At 37.9% G+C, this 26,905-nt stretch overlaps 1 protein-coding gene across 1 annotated transcript in view; it reads left to right on the top strand.

Annotated features, from left to right (window-relative positions):
• lonp2 (lon peptidase 2, peroxisomal) overlaps positions 1-12,313 on the top strand; it is a 67,102-nt gene extending 54,789 nt beyond the window's left edge. The window contains exons 13-17 of the mRNA XM_059334473.1: positions 5,419-5,558; positions 7,370-7,455; positions 7,871-8,078; positions 10,709-10,899; positions 11,561-12,313. Of these exons, the coding sequence (XP_059190456.1) occupies positions 5,419-5,558; positions 7,370-7,455; positions 7,871-8,078; positions 10,709-10,899; positions 11,561-11,791 (856 nt within the window). The 3' untranslated portion in view covers positions 11,792-12,313. The remainder of the gene's footprint in view (positions 1-5,418; positions 5,559-7,369; positions 7,456-7,870; positions 8,079-10,708; positions 10,900-11,560) is intronic.
• The last annotated feature ends 14,592 nt before the right edge of the window (positions 12,314-26,905 follow it).

The following is a 26,905-nucleotide window of genomic DNA, read 5'->3' as shown; positions in this document are numbered from 1 at the left end:
CATCCAGAATGCAGCTGCTCGATTGGTCTTCAATCTTCCCAAATTTTCACACACAACACCCCTCCTCCGCTCCCTCCACTGGTTACCGGTGGCTGCGCGGATACGCTTCAAGACTCTAGCTCTGGCGTACTCTGCTGCTAACGGTTCAGGTCCTACTTACATCCAGGACCTTGTCAAACTCTACACCCCTGCCCGTCCTCTCCGCTCTGCATCAGCCAAACAGCTGGCGACTCCCACCCTGCGTGGGTCAACTCGCCTCAAAACCACTTCCAGACTTTTCTCTGTCTTGGCTCCCAAATGGTGGAACGAGCTCCCCACCGACATCAGGACCTCAGACAGCCTGTACATCTTCCGCCGCAGGCTGAAGACCTATCTCTTCCAACAATACCTCGGTTAAGTCATGGTCACCTAACAGATATATATATTTAAAAAAAAAAAAAAAAAAAAAAAAAAAAAAAAAAATTCTTCTTCTTTTCTCTTATTTTCTTCTTTAACATATAGCACTCCTTAGCAATGACAGTTAGCTCTTAAAGTTATGTACTTACTCGATTCCTATGGTCTATGTCTAGTACCATCAGGTTGAATGCACTTATTGTAAGTCGCTTTGGACAAAAGCGTCTGCTAAATGACATGTAATGTAATGTAAAAATGTAATGTGTAACAGAAAGCATTTTTGGCAAAACCATAATACCTATCATTGATCCGAATTTACTTTGAGCGTCCTGAGTTCTTCCTGAACGTCTACATATGATTTTTTTTTAAGAAAAATTAAAAAATAGCTTTGTTAGAGCGATCTAAAAAAATTGTTTCATCTTCCTTTTTTCCGAAATCTTCCTGCGTTTTTAATATGGGAGCCAATGAGGCTGTTGGTGGTGTTGGTGGTGCATCTTTGCGTCGTACGCCCAAACAATAACTCTGACAGCTTTACCAGAGGATTGTGAGGGAGAAGACAAATTTTCCTACGTTTGTATGTATAAATTATTTCTGTAGAGTGGAATTTGCGGCCTGGAGCGCAGTTTTCAAATTTATTTTTTGACAATTTTTTCTCTCCCTTTACACTCTGGCGATGATGTCACACACTGTGATACGAACATTCCGTGTAATACACACCCATTATAATCTCAGAATTTCTCCAAAAAATGATCATGGTCATTGAACAGGGATTGATAAAAAACTATATGACCTATCGAAACGTGGATTAATACACCGATACACCGAAGACTTAGACACAAAGCTCATTTTTTGTCGGCCGTCCCATTCATTTCAATGCAAAATTTTGGGCAGTTTTTTGCAAGTTACGTTGCAAAAAATTCATATTCTGTAGAGAAAAGTAATAGCACACCGATCCCGACCAAACCGCACATTTTGATATATAATTTGTCCTGCAACTCTTCAAGTTGTAGGATTAGTAGCGGAACAAAATTGCGTCCGGAAGAGGAATAAGAAAAAATCCACAGTATAACAGTAGTGCTCGGGGCTTTGATGATGTAAGTCTTTATAGTCGCAATTTCATTATAGTAAGAGCAATTTTTTTAAAAACTTGACCTCACTATAAAAATGACCTGTTGTGACCTCTCGGACAATCCCGCCACAAACTTGAGAAATAGAGAATCCGGAAGATGTCTGGCTTTCCTTGGTATATTGACAATAATTGGGTTTGTCAGCAGTTTCTAAAACAAAATGCTCGTTTTCCAGTCGCCTTAAAAATGCTATTGTTGCAGAAATCTCCAATTTCAAATGTTTTTGATTCCACATCTCAGCATGGAGAAAAGTATCTGGGGCCCAATTTGACCCTTATTAAATTGCTAAGTCAGTAGTTCTCAACCTTTTTGAGTCGTGACCCCCAATTTAACATGCATATTGTCCGCGACCCCCGCTCACTGAACACAATCTCACACACACACACACACACACAGTTCAGATCATACAAACTCAGTTGATACAACAAATTTTGGACAAGTAATGAAGCACAAAATGACCCAAGAAAGAAACAAAATGACAAAAAAAGATGCAAAATGTCAAAAAAAAACCTACAAATGACCAAAAAAAGGAAACAAAATGACCAAAAAAGACACAAATTGACCACAAAATGACCCACAAAATGACCAAAAAAGACATAAAATGACCAAAAAAGACACAAAATGACCACAAAAGACACAAAATGACCACAAAATGACCCAAAAAAGACACAAAATGACCAAAAAAAACATAAAATCACCAAAAAAAGACACAAATTGACCACAAAATGACCCCAAAAAAGACCCAAAATGACCAAAAAAGGAAACAAAATGACCAAAAAAGACACAAATTGACCACAAAATGACCAAAAATGACCAAAAAAGACATAAAATGACCAAAAAAAGACCCCAAATGACCAAAAAAGACACAAAATGACCAAAGGACTAAAACACATTAACACATGAACACTTTAACACTGTGGAGACAGAGCTGACTTCCAAAATGATTTGGCGACCCCCAGAAATCATCAACCTTGGGGTCGGGGCCCCAATTGGGGTCCCGACCCCAAGGTTGAGAATAGCTGGTCTAAATAAATAAGTTACAGGGAAGAAAAGCAACAAATCCTGGCATTGGAGAAGTATATAATTATGTTTATACAATATTGTTTATAACATGACTTTAATAGTAATATTTGTAAATACAAACACAGCCAGATCTTATCTGGCACGTTTAAAGGGAAATCAGCAACATGTTGCTGCTGATAAACAGGCTGGCGGTCTTTCAGATGGTTAGCAGTATGCTGCCTGCAGACCTGCACAGCTTCTGAACAACACTTGCTGCACTCCAGTCTGGTTACTATAGCAACAGCACACAGCTTGGTGCTCATCCATCAAAGGAGAGTCCTCTAGTTTACTGGCTCGATCTGTTTGAAACAACAACAACAACAACAGAAGAGATGGAGGTGGTTGGAGGTTACGACAAGGAAAGTGTTCAGTGTGAACCCGGCGAGTTAACAAAGGTGTCCTCTCATACTGTATGAGGTTACATTTTAACCCATTCAGGCCTAAAGCGCCTGGAAAAAAATGCCTGTAAAACCTGTGGGCGATTTTCAAATGACCCCCTAAAACCTGAAGTTTTTCTGGAAATTCAACACCTACTAAATAATAGATTTTTCAGCCTCTGTAGCAGATAAAAATGAAATTCAAAAAGTATTTGAGAGCTTATACCCGTGGCTTTCATACGAAGTTGAGTTTATTTGTCCGAACCTTCAATAAAGTTTTTTAAAAAATCAACAAACTCAGCAAATGTTGCATTTGACTGAATAAAAAATCCTATGAATAATACTAATACATGCCCATTAGCAAGATGCAAACATGATATGACCACTGGAAGAACAAGACATAGTTCTCATTAGCCTACTGTAATAAAAAAATTATAATTATCATAATAATAATAATAAATAATAATACATTTTATATATTGCACTTTTCAGGGTACTCAACGACGCATAAAGTAATATAAGACATAAACAGTCATGATTTCTTATATCATCATCACAATCAATTAGCCTATTATTATTATTATTATTAATAATATATTATTAATAATATTATTATTATCTCCAGATGGCCACAAATCTGTCTGTTCTTTGGTGAAAATATGTCGTCTAAAAACATATTCCTCATCCATAAATGCCGGTCGATTGGTTCCGAGGGTTCAAAGTCCAGATCAGCAATAAAATCATCGGTGCTGTTTTCTATAGTCGTCTTCCTCCATGATTTAAAGTTCTGGAAAAGTCCCATGATGCATTGCGACACTCCCACATGTATTCTGATCATGTTCTGATGCATTTCATTGGCCAAGAGACCGAAAATAGGTGGAAAAAAATACAAATACTACAAAATGACGTATCCGCTGTCCCGGCCTTAATGGTAGAGTGACGCAACATCGCTCGCGGCTTTAATGGTAGAAATGCGGTAATGCTTTCCCGCCTTAAATGGGTTAACAGGCTTTCAGGAATGTGAGCGTATCAATTCAGCTCATGTCAAACGCATAGTTACTATAATATCTTATCCCCAAGTCTTTACTGATTTGTTCTTTAACCCTCTGGGGTCTATGATCGTGCCGTCCTGATCAGATCACGTGAAGTTTAACAAAAAAACATTCAACATTGACATTCCTAGGTCATGTAAAACCAAAGATATGATAGTTTAATTTGATAGTACAGAAATGATTGAGCATTGGTGTAGCTCTCCACATAGTTTGCTTTGGAGAGTTGCAGCAAACAATAAAAAAAGCCTCTAAATATACATGTTTTTATTGAACTTTTTTGTATATAGTTTTATTATATTTACATTTTTACCTATTTATATGTTCACATTTGTATCCTATGTTTATATTTTCAAGTTCCAAAATAGTTCATTGAGCATATTTGTGGTTTTTATTGTAGTTTTCAACTCGGATTTCATGATTTTTGTGTATTTTTGGGCTCAATATGTTGATAAAGTAGGTTAAAGTGAAAAAATAATTGTCAGATCATATAGGTGAAGAAAAAATGGATACCAAATATGGTGGTATATGGTGGTATATGGTGTATATGTGGTATCCACCACATATACACTTCAGTAAGTAAGTGTATATGTGGTGAATATGGAATAGCTTGTCTACCTGCACTCTTCAATTCATTTATAATTGATTTTTGTTTGTTTTTCTGTGTTTTTTTTGTTTTGTTTTCTTTTTTTTAACTGTAATTATGTGTTTACATTGTGAAGCAAATTGAGTCTGCCTTGTGCATGAAATGAGCTCTATAAATAAAGTTGAATTGAATTGAATTGAATTGGTATAGTAAACATATTTTATATGGTACATGAGGGGCAAAATCAAAAGTTGTTGTTTGTTTGTTCATTGTTGTCTCATTATGACTACATGGGTGTATGTGTACTTATGTGTTTGTAAGTTAATAACAAGTTATGTGTGTTAATAATGGTAATAATGAGTTTATAAACTACATTACTATGTGTTATACATACATATATATAAATATTATTGTTATATAACTGAATATAGTAAATTAACATAGGGAGAAGGGATTTAATAAGCTTTGACTCCTTTTGAACACAAATAAGTGTTGAGTCTTGTTGTTTCATTTGTGTTGTTGTCTTGTATTTATTGTTGTTCGTTTGTTTTTAAATGTTCATCTTTTATTTTGTGTTCAAATAAATTCTCAATCAATCAAAAAAGTATTCAAAAAAGGCCAAAATCGTCTCGGAGCCCAGAGAGTTAAGAAAGCAGCAGTGTTGGAAATAATCAGGATTTTAATCAGCGGAGCTAACTGCAGCCAATAAGAGTCTGTTCTGTTTTAAATGAAGTGGTTTGCCAACGTTTTGTGTCCATGTTGACATCACCAGTGAAACCTCATCTCCACATGTCAATCTGCTGATCTTCCTGTTTGTCCTAAAGTTACACTCGAGAGGCTGGCGTGCGCTCCCTAGAGAGGAAGCTCGGGGCGATCTGCCGCGCCGTGGCGGTGAAGGTGGCCGAAGGTCTCACAGTCACCAGAACAGAGGCTCCGACCTCCGACGGCCCCTCACAGCAGGGAGGTAAGAACCTGAGCTCTCTGACTTCTTTCGGCCTGGTGGCCAGATGAGAATGGTGGGAAAATGTGGATCCAACTCCAGTCCTCAGTCAGAGGAGCGAGTGGCAGCGCTCATTGGAAATGTTTCTATTCAGGCACCTCTGCTGGTGGAGGTGCACACTGACTAATAATAATAATAATAATAATGTGGCGGGGTTCTACTATCAACCTCGTCAAAATACAAAAATCCAGGCTTAGTCGGGAAATGAATGTTCTCAATTTTTATTCTCCTCTCCAGGTGCAAACAGTGCCAATATGTACAACCCAGAAAAAAATAATAATAAACAAATAAAACAAAGTAAATGAAGCAAAAAATTGCTATATATATATATATATATATACACAAGTACCAAACAAAACAATAATAATAACGCTAAACAGCAGAAGACAACAACTTTCTAATATCCTCGGCTGGTATTCTGTTTAAATAATTTCACGATCGCAGGGTGTATTTATTTTGGATTATATTTTAATGATAAATGAAGAAAAAAAACCACAGAGTTTTATCAGCTCCAGGCATCGATACTGAAGTTAGATGAATAGACTGAGAATTTTCTCTGATTTGACAAAACAATTCTTGATTGAATTGAATTTTTAAATCCATTAAATCACAATATATTGTATCGCAATATTCACCATGTCGCAAAATGCTTAAAATTTCAATAATATCTCAAGTATCGGGATAAAATCCTATCGTGGGGCTTCTGGTGATTCCCACCTCTACTCTGCAGTGAGACGATTCCATAAAAAATAGATGTACACTACTGGTCAAAAGTTGTAGAACACACCAACTTTTCCAGAATTTAATTGAAAATGATGCAGTTTAATGTCTCAGTGTACTCTGAAATGAATGCACATTTGCAACATTTAAAATTCTTTATTGAGCATGATAGTGTTTTGAAAGTAAAAAAAAGATTCAAAATCACATTTTATGTTGGACTAAAGGACAAAAAAAAGACACAAAATGACCAAAAAAAGACACAAAATGACAAAAAAAGACACCAAAAGACACAAAATGACTAAAAAAAGACACAAAATGACCAAAAAAAAGACACAAAATGACAAAAAAGACACCAAAAGACACAAAATGACTAAAAAAAAGACACAAAATGACCAAAAAAAGACACAAAATGACAAAAAAAGACACCAAAAGACACAAAATGACTAAAAAAAGACACAAAATGACAAAAAAAGACACCAAAAGACACAAAATGACTAAAAAAAGACACAAAATGACTAAAAAAAGACACAAAATGACCAAAAAAAGGACACAAAATGACAAAAAAGACACCAAAAGACACAAAATGACTAAAAAAAGACACAAAATGACAAAAAAGACACAAAATGACTTACAAAGACATGAAAATAATTTAAAAAACAACAAAATAGCCCAAGACTCCATAGAGTTAAGTTGTTAACCCACTTCTTGTTCCCTGAAAAAGGCCTACTTGTATAATTCTGAAATGTACATTATTTTCCAGTTTTGGTTAAGCTTACCTTTTTTTATTTACCTCTGGCAGTTCACCACTTACCTTTGGACCCTTTCAAGCTGTTAATTTGACTTGAACTGCTTGAATTTCAATAAAAAACTGGAAAAATTGGGGTGTTCTAAAACTTTTGACCGGTAGTGTACATAATAACAGTTTTTTCTGTGTGACTCTTCTAATGGGACCTCTCAGCCCTAACATCATTGACCCACTGATTGCGGTTAGTGAAATGTTTACTGTATGTTGAACTGAGCCCTTCTATACTTCTCTCCATGTCATGTGTGCTCAGACAAGGCAGCGCCTCCAGAGATGCCCATCGTGATCGATCTGGTCGCCCTGAAAGACATCCTGGGACTCCCGCCGTTTGAAATGGAGGCAAGTAAAACCAACAGAGAACCACAATCTATAAAACCCCGTGCGGGACCTCCAGATATTTCTTTTTTCTGTGCCCGTGTGAACTTTCTAAACCGCTATTTCATGAATATAACAGCACCCTGTGAAGATGTCTCACAGCTGCTGTACATAAAGTTAGAAGAATGCTGCTGCTTGAGGTGTCATCATACAGCATAGTGTGAAATATAATACAGGTCTACATGGTCCACTAGCAGGTGTTTTCTCTTTTTCTCATATCCTTCTTTTCTTTGTTCTCCTCCCTCCCTCCCCCTCCTCACTATGAGGTCACAATCATTTCAGAATTTTTGAAATCTTTCAAGCCTTTCTGTTTTATCCTATGATAATCCGCCAAATACAGCTGTACAGATGTTTTGTGTTTGTGTGTGTGTGTTGGAAGGTGTCCGAGAGGCTCACCCTGCCCGGTGTGGCTGTGGGCCTCGCCTGGACCCCCCTCGGTGGGGAGATCCTGTTCGTAGAGGCCAGTCGGATGGAAGGAGAAGGTCAGCTCACCCTGACCGGTCAGCTGGGAGACGTTATGAAGGAATCCGCCCATCTGGCGATCAGCTGGCTCAGAGCCAACGCTAAAACCTACCAGCTCACCAACAGTGAGTCCACACACACATTCACACACTGTAAAGGCCTCTGCCAAAACATACATAAAGGCTGTTTCGGTAACACTTTACAATAACCATCTAAGTGATGTTTATAGATGGTTTATAAACCAATTATTATTAACCATTTACAAAATTCTATACATATTTAATCTTTAAATGGTTTCAAGCAATTTCTTTAAGGTATAAGAATAATTTTGAAATCATTTGCATACTTAACCCATTGAGGCCTGAAAAATCGCTGGGCGATTTTAAAATAAGCCTCTAATTTTCTGGAAATTCTGGGAAAAAAAGTGTCAACTCTTTTACTAAATAATAGATTTTTCTGCCTCTGTAGCAGATAGAAATGAAATTAAAAAAGGTATTTGAGAACTTATACAAATACTACAAAACAACGTATCCGCTTTCCAGGCTTCAATGGGTTAATATGGTGTTAAAAATGTTATAATGTGTGTAATCTAAGGGATGTTTATAGATGGTTTATAAACCAATTATTATTAACCATTTACAAAATTCTATACATATTTAATCTTTAAATGGTTTCAAGCAATTTCTCAAAGGTATAAGAATAATTTTGAAATCATTTACATACTTAATATGGTGTTAAAAATGTTATAATGTGTGTAATCTAAGGGATTTTTATAGATGGTTTATAAACCAATTATTACTAACCATTTACAAAATTCTATGCATATTTAATCTTTAAATGGTTTCAAGCAATTTCTTAAAGGTATAAGAATAATTTTGAAATCATTTACATACTTAATATGGTGTTAAAAATGTTATAATGTGTGTAATCTAAGGGATGTTTATAGATGGTTTATAAACCAATTATTATTAACCATTTACAAAATTCTATACATATTTAATCTTTAAATGGTTTCAAGCAATTTCTTAAAGGTATAAGAATAATTTTGAAATCATTTACATACTTAATATGGTGTTAAAAATGTTATAATGTGTGTAATCTAAGGGATGTTTATAGATGGTTTATAAACCAATTATTATTAACCATTTACAAAATTCTATGCATATTTAATCCTTAAATGGTTTCAAGCAATTTCTTAAAGGTATAAGAATAATTTTGAAATCATTTACATACTTAATATGGTGTTAAAAATGTTATAATGTGTGTAAAGCTATTAATAAACTAATAATTATGTTTGTTTATGGTAAAGTAATCTATTTGGCATTTATAAATTATAGTTCAACATTATTACATTTTCTATTCACCATTCTAAATGGCCTATATATGGTTTATAAATGATGATTAAACATTAATAAACTATCTATTTACCATCTATAAATGATGGTTATTGTAAAGTGTTACCGGTGTTTCCACTACAGCCCAATACCCTGAATGAGGCGGGTATCACTTGCTGAAACGACACTAATTTGAATATGAGCCGTCCGGAGCGGTCTTCTGACTGGACTTTTTTAGTCCCTGTAGAAGAGCAGGGCTGGTTTTCTCCCCTGAAAAAGCCTAATTACTGATTTGATAGAACGCTAAGCAGGATGTGACGTCGTACTCGATACTACAACAACACGCGCCATTTGTAAAAGCCGGCGAAGCAGTGTTGCCAACTTAGCAACTTTGTTGCTATATTTAGCGACTTTTTCAGACCCCCTTATTTACAAAAATGCGACTGGCGACAAATCCAGCGACTTTTTCTGGTGTTATTGGAGACTTTTGGAGACTTCTTCTTACTCTTCTTAACGAGCCACGGGGCCCAGCAGCTCGTTAAGAAGAGTAAGGACGAGTCAAAGCAGCACAGTCCTCCTGCAGCAGTCTCTCCCAGCCGCAGAGCCGGAGGGGATGTTAACTCCTTAGTGTCCGGTCTGGAAATTGCTAACAGGCAAACAGTTAGCTCTGTAGCAGTACAGTGTGTATGTGCTAACAGGCTAACAGTTAGCTCTGTAGCAGTACAGTGTGTATGTGCTAACAGGCTAACAGTTAGCTCTGTAGCAGTACAGTGTGTATGTGCTAACAGGCTAACAGTTAGCTCTGTAGCAGTACAGTGTGTATGTGCTAACAGGCTAACAGTTAGTTCTGTAGCAGTACAGTGTGTATGTGCTAACAGGCTAACAGTTAGCTCTGTAGCAGCACAGTGTGTATGTGCTAACAGGCTAACAGTTAGCTCTGTAGCAGTACAGTGTGCATGTGCTAACAGGCCAACAGTTAGCTCTGTAGCAGTACAGTGTGTATGTGCTGCAGGAGGTGTTCACTTAGCGATCTCTGTTTGTTTACAACAAGCACCAGACACTCTGTGCACAGTTAGTGATGCCGGTTAATTCACAATCACTATGTTCATGACCAGCGGAGACGCTGTGCACAGTTAGCAACGGCGTCCACAGTTGCGTGTTTAATCCGTCACATATATGATCACGGATCACGATCGAAACTGTTGCTAAGCGATTACGTGACGATCAAAATCCATACATCACCTCCGGAGTCGAGTAAATCCCTCTGGGGGCCTTTTTGTGGTGGAGACACTACAACACTTGAGAGGTCGTGGCCTGAGACGTTCCCAGTGGCCACTCTTCCTCCTAAAGAAAACACGGCTATAATCTGCAGGAAGTTATTTTTGTTTCTTTAAAGCTGACATCTGTGTGTGTTTTCACAGTGGTGGGGGGTCCAGACCCACTAGAAGGGACAGACATCCACCTCCACTTTCCTGCCGGAGCTGTCACCAAAGATGGTCCTTCTGCAGGTGTTACCATAGTAACCTGCCTGGCCTCACTGTTCAGTGGCCGATTGGTCAGATCAGATGTTGCCATGACAGGAGAGATCACACTAAGAGGGCTGGTGATGCCGGTTAGTTTCTTACATTTCACCACATAAAAAGTATATATATACACTACCGGTCAAAAGTTTTAGAACACACCAACTTTTCCAGAATTTAATTGAAAATGATGCAGTTTAATGTCTCAATGTACTCTGAAATTAATGCACATTTGCAACATTTAAAATTCTTTATTGAGCATGATAGTGTTTTGAAAGTAAAGAAAAAAGATTCAAAATCACATTTTATGTTGGACTAAAGGACTAAAAAAAGACACAAAATGACCAAAAAAAGACACCTAAAGACACAAAATGACTAAAAAAAGACACAAAAAGACACAAAATGACTTTCAAAGACATGAAAAAAATTAAAAAATGGACAAAATAGCCCAAGACTCCATAGAGTTAAATTGTTAACCCACTTCTTGTTCCCTGAAAAAAGGCCTACTTAATAATAATAATTCTGAAATGTACATTATTTTTCAGTTTTTGTTAACCTTACCTTTTATTATTTACCTCTGGCAGTTCACCACTTACCTTTGTACCCTTTCAAGCTGTTCATTTGACTTGAACTGCTTGAATTTCAATAAAAAACTGGAAAAATTGGGGTGTTCTAAAACTTTTGACCGGTAGTGTACATAAGTATAAAAATCTGTTCAGTTTCAACTGACTGGATTGGTGTGTTTTTCCTCAGGTGGGCGGGATCAAGGACAAGGTCCTGGCAGCCCACAGGGCGGGAATAAAGCGCGTCATCCTCCCTAAACGCAACGAGAAGGACCTGGAGGAGCTCCCCAGCAACGTCCGGGCCGACCTCGACTTTGTCACCGCCGCAAACCTGGACGAGGTCCTGAACGCAGCGTTTGACGGAGGCTTTCCGGGGACGGCCAGCGTCCACGCACACCCTCAGCTGACCAGCAAACTGTGACACACTGATGAAAACACACAATGTGAAGTGGAGGAAGCTTGGATTTGTTAACAGTTCTCCCGTGACACATAGATGCAAAAAACACACAGCTGTAACCGAGTCGTGTTATTGATTTGTAACCATGTTACGGTGCTGTTTTGGTGAGTTCATGTTTTTCCTTTCAAGAGATAATTTGTGGAGCTTTTTCTGGAGCTTATTGATGCCTAAAGAAATCAGAGAGCAACTGCAGCACAGGTTGATTTAACTTGATTATAAAAGTTTGATTAAGAAAAGTATCTTTCTTAGATGGTATGTGTAAGTGATACGATGTGTTCAGATGCTGTTTGAATGTTTAATCCCACACTGTGATCCAGTACAGCCTGATTTCAGATATTACTCTGAAAGAATGTGCTGAAATTGTTATTAATATGAAATATGGGTGGTGTATAAAGCTGTAGCAATAATGACTTTTTAATTCAACCAAGATGCACTTTTGTCCTATAAAATGACTAAAAAGTTTAAATAAAGATGCTTAAGAAAGTCTTTTTTTTCTTCTTCTGACGTTATTGTCCATCAGTGAGTGTCTGTTGTATTGATAGATGGTATTAAATAAGATTTGTTTGGGTCACATTACTTTAAAATGTAGTCAGTTACTGAATAAAAATGACATGGCAATTTAAGTAAACAGCAATGTAACCCATTAGATTACAGAGAAATGTAATATTTTTTGGTTTACGAAAGAAAATGAGCGAAAAAGAACAATAATTGGAGATTTTTAAACGTCTACTTCTCCGGCATAATTTCATCTAGAGACTCCATTTAAACTTTAAACAGTAGACACAAGTCTTGTGTATTGGTGTATTAATCCACGTTTCGATAGGTCATATAGTTTTTTATCAATCCCTGTTCAATGACCATGATCATTTTTGGAGAAATTCTAAGATTATAATGGGTGTGTATTGCACGGAATGTTCATGTCACAGTGTGTGACATCATCACCAGAGTGTAGAGGGAGGGAAAAAACTGTCAAAAAATAAATTTGAAAACCGCTCCAGGCCGCAAGTCAAACATTGAAAATATCAAATTAATAAAAAAACAATTGTTAGTTGAGTTAATCAACAAAACAGGCAACCTGAGAGGAATAACATACTTCAATATAGTGGAGAACATAATTGTAATTTAAATGAAATTACCCTTACAAAAACGGACCAGCTCTTTGCGAGACTTCTGGAGGGGTCATGGGAGTTTACTCATCTAGTCTACATGTGTTTTGTGGATTTGGAGAAGATTTATGACCGTGTCCCTCGGGGAGTCTTGTGGGGGGCACTGGGGAATATGGGGTACCGGCTCGTTGCTACGAGCTATCCGGTCCCCATATGACCAAAGTGAGAGCTGTGTCCGCATACTCAGCACAACGTCAAACACGTTCCCAGTGGGTGTTGGTCTCCGCCAGGGTTGCCCCTTGTCTCCGATTCTGTTCGTGTTATTCATGGACAGGATCTCAAGGTGCAGCCGGGGGGAGGAAGGGATCCGGTTTGGTGACCTTAGAATTGCATCTCTGCTTTTTGCAGATGATGTGGTTCTTTTGGGTTCGTCAGACCGGGACCTCCAGCACTCGTTGGGGCGGTTTGCAGCCGGGTGTGAAGGGGTTGGGATGAAAGTCAGCACCTCCAAATCTGAGGCCATGGTTCTCTGCCGGAAGACGGTGGACTGCCCCCTCTGGGTGGAGACAGGTACTGCCCCCTCTGGGTGGGGAGAGGTACTGCCTCCTCTGGGTGGAGACAGGTACTGCCTCCTCTGGGTGGGGAGAGGTACTGCCCCCTCTGGGTGGAGACAGGTACTGCCTCCTCTGGGTGGGGAGAGGTACTGCCCCCTCTGGGTGGAGACAGGTACTGCCTCCTCTGGGTGGGGAGAGGTACTGCCTCCTCTGGGTGGAGACAGGTACTGCCTCCTCTGGGTGGGGAGAGGTACTGCCTCCTCTGGGTGGGGAGAGGTACTGCCTCCTCTGGGTGGAGACAGGTACTGCCTCCTCTGGGTGGGGAGAGGTACTGCATCCTCTGGGTGGAGACAGGTACTGCCTCCTCTGGGTGGGGAGAGGTACTGCCCCCTCTGGGTGGAGACAGGTACTGCCTCCTCTGGGTGGGGAGAGGTACTGCCTCCTCTGGGTGGAGACAGGTACTGCCTCCTCTGGGTGGAGACAGGTACTGCCCCCTCTGGGTGGGGAGAGGTACTGCCTCCTCTGGGTGGGGAGAGGTACTGCCCCCTCTGGGTGGCGACAGGTACTGCCTCCTCTGGGTGGGGAGAGGTACTGCCTCCTCTGGGTGGGGAGAGGTACTGCCCCCTCTGGGTGGAGACAGGTACTGCCTCCTCTGGGTGGAGACAGGTACTGCCCCCTCTGGGTGGGGAGAGGTACTGCCTCCTCTGGGTGGAGACAGGTACTGCCCCTCTGGGTGGGGAGAGGTACTGCCTCCTCTGGGTGGGGAGAGGTACTGCCCCCTCTGGGTGGAGACAGGTACTGCCTCCTCTGGGTGGAGACAGGTACTGCCTCCTCTGGGTGAGGAGAGGTACTGCCCCCTCTGGGTGGAGACAGGTACTGCTCCCTCTGGGTGGAGAGAAGTACTGCCCCCTCTGGGTGGAGACAGGTACTGCCTCCTCTGGGTGGAGACAGGTACTGCTCCCTCTGGGTGGAGAGAGGTACTGCCCCCTCTGGGTGGAGACAGGTACTGCCTCCTCTGGGTGGAAAGAGGTACTGCCTCAAGAGAAAGAGTTCAAGTATCTGGGAGTCTTGTTCAGCAGTGAGGGTAGAACGGAGCGTGAGATGGACAGGGGGTTTGGTGCGGCGTCAGCAGTGATGTGGGCGTTTTACCGGACCGTCGTGGTGAAGAAGGAGCTGAGCCGGAAGGCAAAGCTCTCGATTTACGGCTCCATCTACGTTCCAACCCTCACCTATGGTCATGAGCTTTGGGTAGTGACTGAAAGAACGAGATCGCGGATACAAGCGACTGAAATGAGTTTCCTCCGTAGGGTGGCTGGGCTCAGCCTTAGAGATAGGGGGAGGAGCTCAGACATCCGGAGGGAGCTCGGAGTAGAGCCGCTATTCCTTCTCCTCTAAAGAAGTCAGCTGAGGTGGTTTGGGCATCTGGTAAGGATCCTCCCGGGCGCCTCCCGTTAGAGGAGTTCCAGGTCCAACTGGTAGGAGGCCCCGGGGAAGACCCAGAACACGGTGGAGGGATTATATCTCTCTCCTGGCCTGGGAACGCCTCGGGGTCCCCCAGGAGGAGCTGGACGTTGTGGCTGGAGAGAGGGACGTCTTGAATGCCCTGCTTAGCCTGCTGCCCCCGCGACCCGGCCCCGGATAATTGGAGGAAAAATGGGTGGATGATACCCTTACAAAAACCAGCAGGCATAAAAAATGAAATTGATGTTTGTACTTGCTGATTATGTTTTATATTTCATTGTATTGCTTTTCTTATGACTATTACATTTAAATTTAATTATATTTCAAACCATTTTTTTCAATTGGGCTTATGTAAGTGCTGAACCTTTCTTTTCATTTAGTTGCACAGCAGGCTAAAAGGCGTATTTGGGCAGGTATTTGTTAAATACTGTGTGTTTGTTTCCTAATTTTGTAAGAGTGTTTTTGTGCTCATTCAAAGACAATGTAATGAAAGGCTTAATAACTATAAAACAGTTTGTTTTTTATCCTGACAATTTCTTTGTTTCATAAAGGGGAATAAAAATTCAACAAATATTGACCCAGAATGTCACAATCGGACAGAGGGAAATACAGCATAGCTGAAAAAATTACAACAAAATTGTTTGTACTCCTTCAGAGTTGATATCATACTTCACGGAAACTTGGTGGGTGAAAGTAAATGTTGGGTTGAGGTTTGTCTGGGACAAAATCAGTAATATAAAGCTTAAAAAAATGTTTCAACATGTAAAAGCCCTAAGCCATAAAATACGACATATCTTATTTGTTTTTCCACATTAGGACTTAAAGCTCATGGAACCTCAGCAAAATGATCAAGTGGCATTTTTGCAATTAAAGTAAAACCATAATTCAAAATGCTAGGCATGAGATAAACAGATATGTATCATAAGTCTCAGCAACCCTCTACAGCCAGGGCTTACTTTCACAAAAACTCTGCAAGGTGCAGTATATAGTATAGTATAGTACATATATATGTACCTTTTGAGCCATAGAGATGTCTGTATATTCCAGTTGCCTAGGAACATTTTGAAACTGGTGGCAAACTAAAATTGGACCCAAAACAAAACACTTTAGGCCTGTTAAGTTTGTGCAAATAAGTTTAAAAGCACCTTAGATTTATGATTGAGTCTATCAATAGCACTGTAATGTACAATTAAAGCCAATGACTTTTGGAAGCTGAGAGCATTTCAGATAGGTCTTTCTGCATGCAAAGCCAGTCGAGAGCTCTGTGAGGCCCAATGTCAACAAAAATGATTGCAAGATGGATTTGTGAGGTCGCACATGAGCCTTGAATCTGTCGTGGTTGGTTACAGAAGAGAACCTCAAAGAAGAAACTCACCAACGTGGAGGAGCTGGTTCAAGGACTAAAGTAGATGGCAGAAGTCCTATTCATCCTATATTCTATAGTTAGTATACTGTCAGGTTTAGAAGTTAATATAATTTATATTTGAGTTAATTTACTAAAAGATGCTTTTACAATGTTATCATTTTCATCAATTGGCTGTTTGTGTATTTATGTTGCACATTTATTATTTACATATTTACATGTTGAATGTTTGCAGCTGCGTCTTTAAGACAGTTTAGGACTGGCTTCTGATTGGTTGATTCAGTCTGGTGGGATGTGAGAAACCAGGAAGTGAAGTTGTATTTGAAGTTTGGTGACTGAGTAAAAAGGCTGTTTGAGAAAGTCATCTGTCTCCATCTTGCTGTCTCTCCTTATAAAGTGAGATCCAACCACCACACATCGAACCCTCACGTTACAATACTATGGAATTTTAAAGGTTTTTCCAACACAAATACAGTATGGGGTTTCATTTAGGCCAATAGAAAATAAATAAATATAACCATAGATGAATACATTTCCTTGTATAATGAATCCTGGAATAAAAAAAATGTAAATATAAATACATAAGTCAAAATAGTTTAAAAGAAAAAGTTATCCTTTTTGAGGTACTTACCTCTGCCCCAACAGGACACTGTAAATAAATAATGGGAGATATGCTTTTGACTGGAACACCTCTACTGGATGATTTATATTTTCATATCTGTTATTGCCAGTCTCTAGTTTTCGTCTTTTCTATTTTCTCTATTTTCGCTTTGATTGTATTGTATGTGTGTGTGTGTGTGTGTGTGTGTGTGTGTGTGTATATATATATATATATATATATATATATATATACATATATAATCTTTTTTTTTAAAGTCATTTTTAAAGGATTATTTTTTCATTTACACTACACGAGTCTTGGGCTATTTTGTCCATTTTTTTATTATTTTCATGTCTTTGTAAGTCATTTTGTGTCTTTTTTGGTTTTCATTTCAGAGTACACTGAGACATTAAACTGCATAATTTTCAATTAAATTTTATTTTATAATTTCACATTTATTTCACTCTTTTTATGTCTAATTCTTGTATTTAAATTATTTTGGAGTGGTTATCACACAGATTCTTGGGGGCCAAGAGCTTTTCAGATAGGTCTTTCTGCATGCAAAGTCAATCTAGAGCTCTGTGAGGCCTGATGTCAAAGTAAATGATTGCAAGCTGGATTTGTGAGGTCGCACATGAGCCTTGAATCTGTCGTTGTTGGATATCATGTTCGATACAGAGGAGAACCTCAAAGTACAAACTCACCAATGTGGAGGAGCTGGTTCAAGGACAAAAAGAGGATGGTAGAACTCTGATTCCCAAACATAGCTGGAAACGATGACGTGGAGAAGGATGTTTCACTCTCCAACACTCCTCAATGTGACACTTCAGCCTTTCAACCATTGAAGCAGACACATGGACCATTCTACACCGAGCACATGCTGGGTCCGATGGCCATAAAAGGGTATTTATCCATATGGTTACTTGGCAGCAATGTTTTCTTTGTTTGTAATCGACTTCTTTGATACATTAGGCCTCACAGAGCTCTGGAACGGCTTTGCATGTGAAAAGAACTACCGGAACATTCCTGTTTACGAGATCCGCGATGCTCTCGGCCCCCAAACGTCACTGGCTTGACCGCTTTTCCATATGTTAACTGGATGTGATACAACATCAGCCTTCCTGGGCTATGGGAAAAGGAGTTTATTGGCAGCTGGGGAGGCAACACTCACAGAAGCCCTGAACTGGTAAACACAGATGTCCATGTCCAAGGACGTGTGGTCATCATCACGTACAGATAGAGCTGTGGCTCCAGCCGTGTAAATGAAGCCAGACATCGGCCTTTCTCAAATACCAAGTTCTCTGAAAACCAGCTTCTTACACAGTCTATTCAGATTCAGCATGTCAAAAGGTCACAGCTGCAGGTCAGCTTCTACTGGAATCAGGCAACCTGAGCCCAGCAAAATAGCCCAGAGTTCAGTCCATGGGGCTGGTACTGGGACTCCATCATAAACACTGGGGAACCTTACTGGTCCCATCTGGCACATGCCAGTAAAGCTGCAGCGTGCTCCTCCATTATACAAATCATAAACATCTTTGGTCATTATTCATAGTGACATATGGGACAGATACAAAAAATCTTTCCTTCCACATGCCATCACACTGTACAATAACAAATAATAGTCTGGTTCATTACATACTGTCTATGCACTTTATGTGTTCTTTATGCACACTGTTCATAGCACCAACATTTTTATACTGTATATTCATATTTATTCTGCACTGGAATTCTATTCTACTCCTTAATACATACTCCTCCTTTAGACACTTTTTTATTGTATTTTTATTGTATTTTTATATTTTATTGCTTGAAGTATGTCTAGGTTGTTCTTTTTATTTAATTGTGTTGTTATTGTCTCTGTGTGTAATGCTGCTGCTACACTGTAATTTCCCAGCTTGGGATAAATAAAGTCTATCTATCTATCCATCCATCCATCCATCCATCCATCCATCCATCCATATATATATATCTATATCTATATATCAACCTGTGGCTCCAGAGCCTCATGTGGCTCTTTAGGCCGCCTGCAGGGGCTCCCGTTGCTGAGACAAAATAATTATATATTTTTACATGAAAGTGTTTTTTATTCACCATTTATCCATGGTGTAGACCAAAAACTATTTGTATTCTTCAATTGTAAAATTGTATAGCCTTTTTACAGCAAAAGTTTTGACATTTAAGTCAACTAAAATGTGCTTCATAGCTAACGAAAGTCTCCGGCCCGGCGCCTTAAACTTTAAGTTTTGCCAACTTTGAGTTTAGTTTTGAGTTCCCCGAGATCGACTAGTTTTCAAAATCATATTAATAAATGCTCAATATGACTATTAATAATGTTGGTAGGCTAATTTAGACTTATCAGGCTGTTTAATTTTAATTTTAGGCCCAATATAAGGTTTGCGGCTCATTCTTTTTTTGGCCAACAGTGGCTCTTAAGTTAGTAAAGGTACTACACTGTAAATAATCTAGTTATTTACTGTATCATTCACAGTTCATCAGTGTTTGATTTTTACAGTATAATGCTGTATCATTTATAATAAAAATCAGTCCGTGGAGAATCACAGTAGTTAAAACATTACTGTAGAAAAAACACAGTAGACAGTGTAGTACTGTGAAAGTAAAAGTAGACTACTGTATTTTTCCATTTTTATCATAATTTTGATCAGAATGATGATCAAATACTGTGTAAATAATTAAAAAACATAAGTTTTTCATACAAAACACAGTATGGAAATCGTAAAACAGTGAATGTATTAATATTATTTTCTTTAGTGTATAGAGTAATTACTTGCAATTAGCTATTTCCATAAAAAAGTTAAAAAGACACATTTTGTGTCTTTTTGTGGTCATTTTGTATCTTTTTTTGGTCATTTTGTGTCTTTTCTTGGTCATTTTGTTTCTTTTTTGGGTGATCTGAACTGTGCGTGGAGATTGTGTTCAGTGAGTGGGGGTCGCGGACAACATGCATGTTAAATTGGGGGTCGCGACTCAAAAAGGTTGAGAACTACTGGTGTAGATGGATTCAATGATAAATCTGAGTGTTGTTTCTTATGGTCAAAAATTAAAGCCAAAACTGTTTTTCGGCCAGCTGCCTTTTTTTTTATTTGGTTGCCATGGTGACCCCTGGGCTCGCCAGCTTGGACATCCTCATTAAATCATTAGAGCCCTGAGCTGCATCTGGGCTAAATTTGATGCTTTTACACTGATTTGTACAAAAAACACCCCTGAGGCCCTGAACTACGTGTCTCTAGTGATCTTGTATTTCAGCTGAATTCACTTTGAAGCAAAACCAAAATTGATTTTTTAACTCTGTGCCACAGATGTGATATTCTTTTCTCCCCTGTAGCGGCGTAATGTGAAACACCAGTGCACACTGTGGTTTTTTTTTTACAGACAGCCATGAAAAGATGAATGGACATTTGGCACGGACATATCATAAAAGCAGAGAGCATCAAAAGAGTTGTGCGGGTACAAGACTTTTTGCACGCAGCTCCTCATAGAGCTGCATGTATTTGTCTCATCACTTCACTGATAAGTACAGTAGAATAAAAAACTACTCAGCCTGCAATCACAGGTTTGACCACATGGAGGCAGCAGTAAACAACACTGACACACCTTTTAGTTTGACTTTTTCATCAGTTGCTTTATTATACATCCAGCATATAAAAATAAAAAAAATATTAGCATTCATGAGGAGTCGTGTTCCTGGTCACCTGATGAATTTAAGTCAAATATTTTAACTTCTGAAGGTAATATCTTGCTCTTTAACAGCTAAATGCTCCACTATGTTCACTTAGTATACAATGGATTTTTAAAGGTTTTTCTGCCACAAAAACAGCTGCCTGCTGATACTGATCAATAAATATAAGCATGGATGAACACATTTTTTTGTGAAATGAATCCTGGAATAAAAAAAAAGGTTATTTCATTCATTTTTTCCAAGGGATTTTTATTTCATAATTTCATTTTCACTCTTATTATGTCCATATCTTGTATTCAAATCATTTTGAGCGTTTATCACACAGATTCACTTCATCATGCCTGGATTCTGTTGGATGCTTTTCCTACAAACTTAACACAAACGTAAAACAAAGATTTATTTTAAAGCAAATAAAATATATTTCCTAGAAAGTGAAATGGTTTTTTTTTATTATTCTCACAACTCCAAAAGACCAAGAGTTCTTATTCAACAACACTGTGCAGTCTTGCCTTCTAAAATATGTATTTTTATTAAATAAAGACATCTAAAAGTAGAGCTAAATTTAAAACATAACTGTCACTTCAGGACATTTTAGGAAATTCCCTACAATACAGTTATGTAAATCAGAATGCTCAATAGAGGCAACATCCAGTTAGCATCTGTTAACAACTCTAATTCAGGAAGCTTAAATCCCATCATGAAGGGGACATATATATATATATATATATATATATATATATATATATATATATATATATATATATATATTTATATTTATACATATATATATATATATATATATATATATATATATATATATATAAATTTATATATAACATAATTATGCTCCATTCATTTGAATATAGAAATACAGAAATACATAGATTTAAAAACGATATTTGCATGTATTTCTTAATTCATATTAATTAATTTGTTCATTATCAGCAGGATTATTATAATTAATATTAATATTGCCTTATTTATTTATTTCAACATTTGTTTCATAGGCATTTTGTTTATTACTTGTTTTGACTTAAATGGCATCCATGGCAACAAGAGGGAACCAAAATAATAATAATAATAATAATAATAATAATAATACTTAATAAAAATAAATAAAAAATAAAATATAGATGTGGTCTCAAAAACTGTCCAAAATGGTTTAAATGGATTTTAAGTGTCCAGTTAGGGCAATATGGACCAAAAGTCATATCCCGATATATTTAGGCTGAATATCGATATATACGATGTATATCCCGATATTTTTATCGCAAAGTGAGAGGAAGTGTTTAGTCAAAGTCAAAGCCAAATATGGTACAAGTAGTTTTATTGAAACCATTTATTTAAGTAAACATAAATAATGTATAACAACAGGAGTACCTTTTTTTTAAAATAAATGAATGCTCCATAAAGTGCACATTTAAAAAAAAAAAAAAAATCTTAAATAAAAGCTTGCCTGGAGAAGGATCACAGTGCAAATTTGAACTACATCGATATATGTGATATGGTTTAATTCCATATCACATTTAAAAATATATCTTTTATATCGCCCAGCCCTATATCTAGTGTTTGTTTAGTGTCACTTTATCAAGTTCAATTAATTAATTAAGGTCCATATCTTCCCAATTATCATCATCAACTCAACCTGGTCTCACAGGTATCCGTGGAATAGCCACAGAATCACTCAAATTTCCGTGAAACTGACACGGATTTGGCTACAATGCAAGTTAATGACAGTCATATCCCGTGGCTATTCCAACATACAAAGTGATTATGTACATTCACTGAGTGAAGATTTAGAAAATAAAACATATATTTCTCGCTAGAAATGTGATCAAAATCCATTTTTATGCAGAAACTAAGTCAAAATATTGATTTTTTTCACTAAAAATGAGAGAACTGTCTCTCCCATGTTTTTTGTTCTGACCGCTGGGACCTTGAAAGTCACGTGACTTGGAACAAACCAATAGGAACAAATATCCATGGAATAGCCACGGGATATGACTGTCATTAACTTGCATTGTAGCGAAATCCGTGTCAGTTTCACGGAAATTTGAGTGATTCCGTGGCTATTCCACGGATTTTGAGTTAAGCGAATCCGTGGCTATTTCACGGATTCCTGTGAGACCAGGTTCCATCAACTGTAACTGTGTTTATTTGATTATTGCCTGAACTTCTTTCATCAACATTTCCATTTCTACACACAAATATGACATTATCCATCCATGCTCCCCTCAGGATGAAACCATTTTAACCAGTGTTCTCTTGGTCAGTGGTCAGCGTGGCACACAAGATACAGTACAGGCCAAAAGTTTGGACACACACCTTCTCATTCAATGCGTTTTTCTTTATTTTCATGACTATTTACATTGTAGATTCTCACTGAAGGCATCAAAACTATGAATGAACACATATGGAATTATGTACTTAACAAAAAAAGTGTGAAATAACTGAAAACATGTCTTGTATTTTAGATTCCTCAAAGTAACCACCCTTTGCTTACTAGAATATAAGACATGTTTTCAGTTATTTCACACTTTTTTGTTAACCCTTTGATGCACAACATGGGTCTAAAGTGACCCGACAGTTTTTATGTTCTATATCTTTGCAATAATTCATCATTCAGTATTCCAGGTTTTCCTCAATTAGTTTGTTTTTGATCATCATACATCCTAATTTTTATGTTTTCCTTTATTCATTTTTGAATAAAATCCCCTTTTCTGACACTACTCTTCTAATACACAACATGGTTGAAAAATGAGCCACATCCATTTTTTAGCTTAGTAGCTTGTTAAGCTAACTTCTTAGCTAACTTCTTGGCTAAGTAGTTAGCTTAGCAAGCTACTTAGCCAAGTAGTTAGCAATGTAATAATACAAAAACTTTTTTTCTTTATAAATTATGAGAAGCAAAATGGAAATAATGATCTGTTGTTATCAAAAACAAAATATTTAAAGAATATTTAGAATATTCAATCATAAAATAAGTTGATATCAAAAGATAGAGCACAGAAACACACAGCAAGCAATAAATAACATGAAGGGAATGAATGCGGGTCATTTTTGACCCATGTTGTGCATCAAAGGGTTAAGTACATAATTCCACATGTGTTCATTCATCGTTTTGATGAATCTACAATGTAAATAGTCATGAAAATAAAGGAAACGCATTGAATGAGAAGGTGTGTCCAAACTTTTGGCCTGTACTGTATCTCAGTAGTTCTCAACCTTTTTGAGTCGCGACCCCCAATTTAACATGCATGTTGTCCGCGACCCCCACTCACGCACACGCACAGTTCAGATCACCCAAAAAAGAAACAAAATGACCAAAAAGAGTAAACAAATGACCAAAAAAGACACAAAATGACCAGAAAAGACACAAAATGAACAAAAAAAGACACAAAATGACCAAAAAAGGACACAAAATGACCAAAAAAAGACACAAAATTACCAAAAAAAGACACAAATTGACCAAAAAGGAAACAAAATGACCAAAAAAAGACACAAATTGACCACAAAATGACAAAAACAAGACACAAAATGACCATAAAAGAAACAAAATGACCAAAAAAAGACACAAAATGACCAAAAAAGACACAAAATGACCAAAAAAAGACACAAAATGACCAAAAAAAGACACAAATTGACCAAAAAGGAAACAAATTGAGCAAAAAAGACACAAAATGACCAAAAAAGACACAAATTGACCACAAAATGACAAAAACAAGACACAAAATGACTAAAAAAAGACACAAAATGACCCAAAAAAAGACACAAAATGACCAAAAAAAGACACAAAATGACCAAAAAAAAGACACAAATTGACCAAAAAGGAAAGAAATTGAGCAAAAAAGACACAAAATGACCAAAAAAAGACACAAATTGACCAAAAAGGAAACAAAATGACCAAAAAAGACACAAATTGACCGCAAAATGACAAAAACAAGATATAAAATGACTAAAAAAAGACACAAAATGACCAAAAAAAGACACAAATTGACCAAAAAGGAAACAAAATGACAAAAAAAGACACAAATTGACCAAAAAGGAAACAAAATGACCAAAAAAGACACAAATTGACCGCAAAATGACAAAAACAAGATATAAAATGACTAAAAAAAGACACAAAATGACCAAAAAAAGACACAAATTGCCCAAAAAGGAAACAAATTGAGCAAAAAAGACACAAAATGACAAAAACAAGACACAAAATGACTAAAGAAAGACATAAAATGACTAAAGAAAGACACAAAATGACCAAAAAAAGACGAAAACACATGAACACTTTAACACAGTGGAGACAGAGCTGACTTCCAAAATGATTTGGTGACCCCCAGAAATCATCTCGCGACCCCAATTGGGGTCCCGACCCCAAGGTTGAGAACAGCTGCTGTTTCTCACAATCCAACACACCATGTCATAATCCAGCACCTTTCAATTCCATTTTTTTTGTGGTGTAATGACAGTTTCCACCTCTAGGGGCTGCTATTGAGTCTAAAAAGACCCAAAGCGGTCCTGCAGATGGTGAACCAGTCATCCAGTACTGGCTGCTCTCTCTCTCTCTCTCTCTCTCTCTCGCTCTCTCTCTCTATACATTAACATACATCACCTACACTTCTCCTGGCTTTAATTCATCACATCCCTCCTTCTTGGTCCCACCATTTAAAAAACACTCAAACCAGACTATTACAGAGTTTGGATGTGGCTTTTTTAACGATATCTGTGCTCATGTATGTTCACCGTGTGTGAGTTCGCTGCAGGCACACCCAGTCCCAGCTAAACCCAGTATAGGGACTCCCAGTGGGTCCTCTGGGTTCACATCCCCCCTCACCACAGGCGCACATTACCCCTCGACTGAATGGAGGCCTGAACCTAGAACATAATTACCCAGAGGCCCTTGGGGTGTGCTTAGCGTACTGGCAGCGTGCCCACTTCACATGGCAGAGCACCCCCCCACACACACACACAGAGCTCATACTGTATGATCTTACATCAGCTAATGGTAGGTGTGGTCCCTGCAGACTTGCGGGACCCCTGAGACCACATGATGGCTGCAGAAAGGGTTGGACCAACATGTCGGGATCAGTCCAACACTCTGATTCATGTTCCAGCTCTTTATATTCAGATATTTTCCATCGGTGCACCACATTCTTTAACTGTGTTGAATTTACGAACCTGGTCTCACAGGAATTCGTGAAATAGCCACGGAATCACTCAAATTTCCGTGAAACTGACACGGATTTGGCTACAATGCAAGTTAATGCCAGTCATATCCCGTGGCTATTCCAACATACATAGTGATTATGTACATTCGCTGAGTGAATATTTAGAAAATAAAACATATATTTTTCGCTAGAAATGTGATCAAAATCCATTTTTATGCAGAAACTAAGTCAAAATATTGATTTTTTCACTAAAAATGAGAGAACTGTCCGCCATGTTTTTTGTTCTGACTGCCGGGACCTTGAAAGTCACGTGACTTGGAACAAACCAATAGGAACAAATATCCATGGAATAGCCGATAGATTCCGTGGCTATTCCACGGATTTTGAGTTAAGCGAATCCGTGGCTATTTCACGGATTCCTGTGAGACCAGGTTCTCTTTTACATAACCAAACTACAAAAAAAAAAGAAAGAGTTGTGAAAAAAAGAAAGGCGTTTCCCAGTTTGAGCATTAGGTTTTTCATCTTTTTACTGTATTAAACTGAATTTAGGTTTAAAAAGGATTTGCAAATCATTGCATTGGTTTTTATTATGTTTTTTCATTGCATCCCACAGTTGTTTCATGTTTCTGTGTCCTCTGTATTCTTGTTTTAATTTACCTTCATTATCTCTGCCAGACTTGGATATGTTTTGCAGAACCTGGTCTCACAGGAATCCGTGAAATAGCCACGGATTTGCTTAACTCAAAATCTGTGGAATAGCCACGGAATCACTCAAACTTCCGTGAAACTGACACGGATTTCGCTACAATGCAAGTTAATATTTGTTCCTATTGGTTTGTTCCAAGTCACGTGACTTTCAAGGTCCCGGCGGTCAGAACAAAAAACATGGCGGACAGTTCTCTCATTTTTTGAGAAAAAAAATCAATATTTTGACTTAGTTTCTGCATAAAAATGGATTTTGATCACATTTCTAGCGAGAAATATATGTTTTATTTTCTAAATCTTCACTCAGTGAATGTACATAATCACTTTGTATGTTGGAATAGCCACGGGATATGACTGTCATTAACTTGCATTGTAGCCAAATCCGTGTCAGTTTCACGGAAATTTGAGTGATTCCGTGGCTATTCCACG

Source organism: Centropristis striata, chromosome 6 (genome assembly GCF_030273125.1).
Source record: "Centropristis striata isolate RG_2023a ecotype Rhode Island chromosome 6, C.striata_1.0, whole genome shotgun sequence".
In the NCBI taxonomy this organism is placed as follows: domain Eukaryota; kingdom Metazoa; phylum Chordata; class Actinopteri; order Perciformes; family Serranidae; genus Centropristis; species Centropristis striata.
This window is presented reverse-complemented; position numbering and strand designations above follow the sequence as displayed.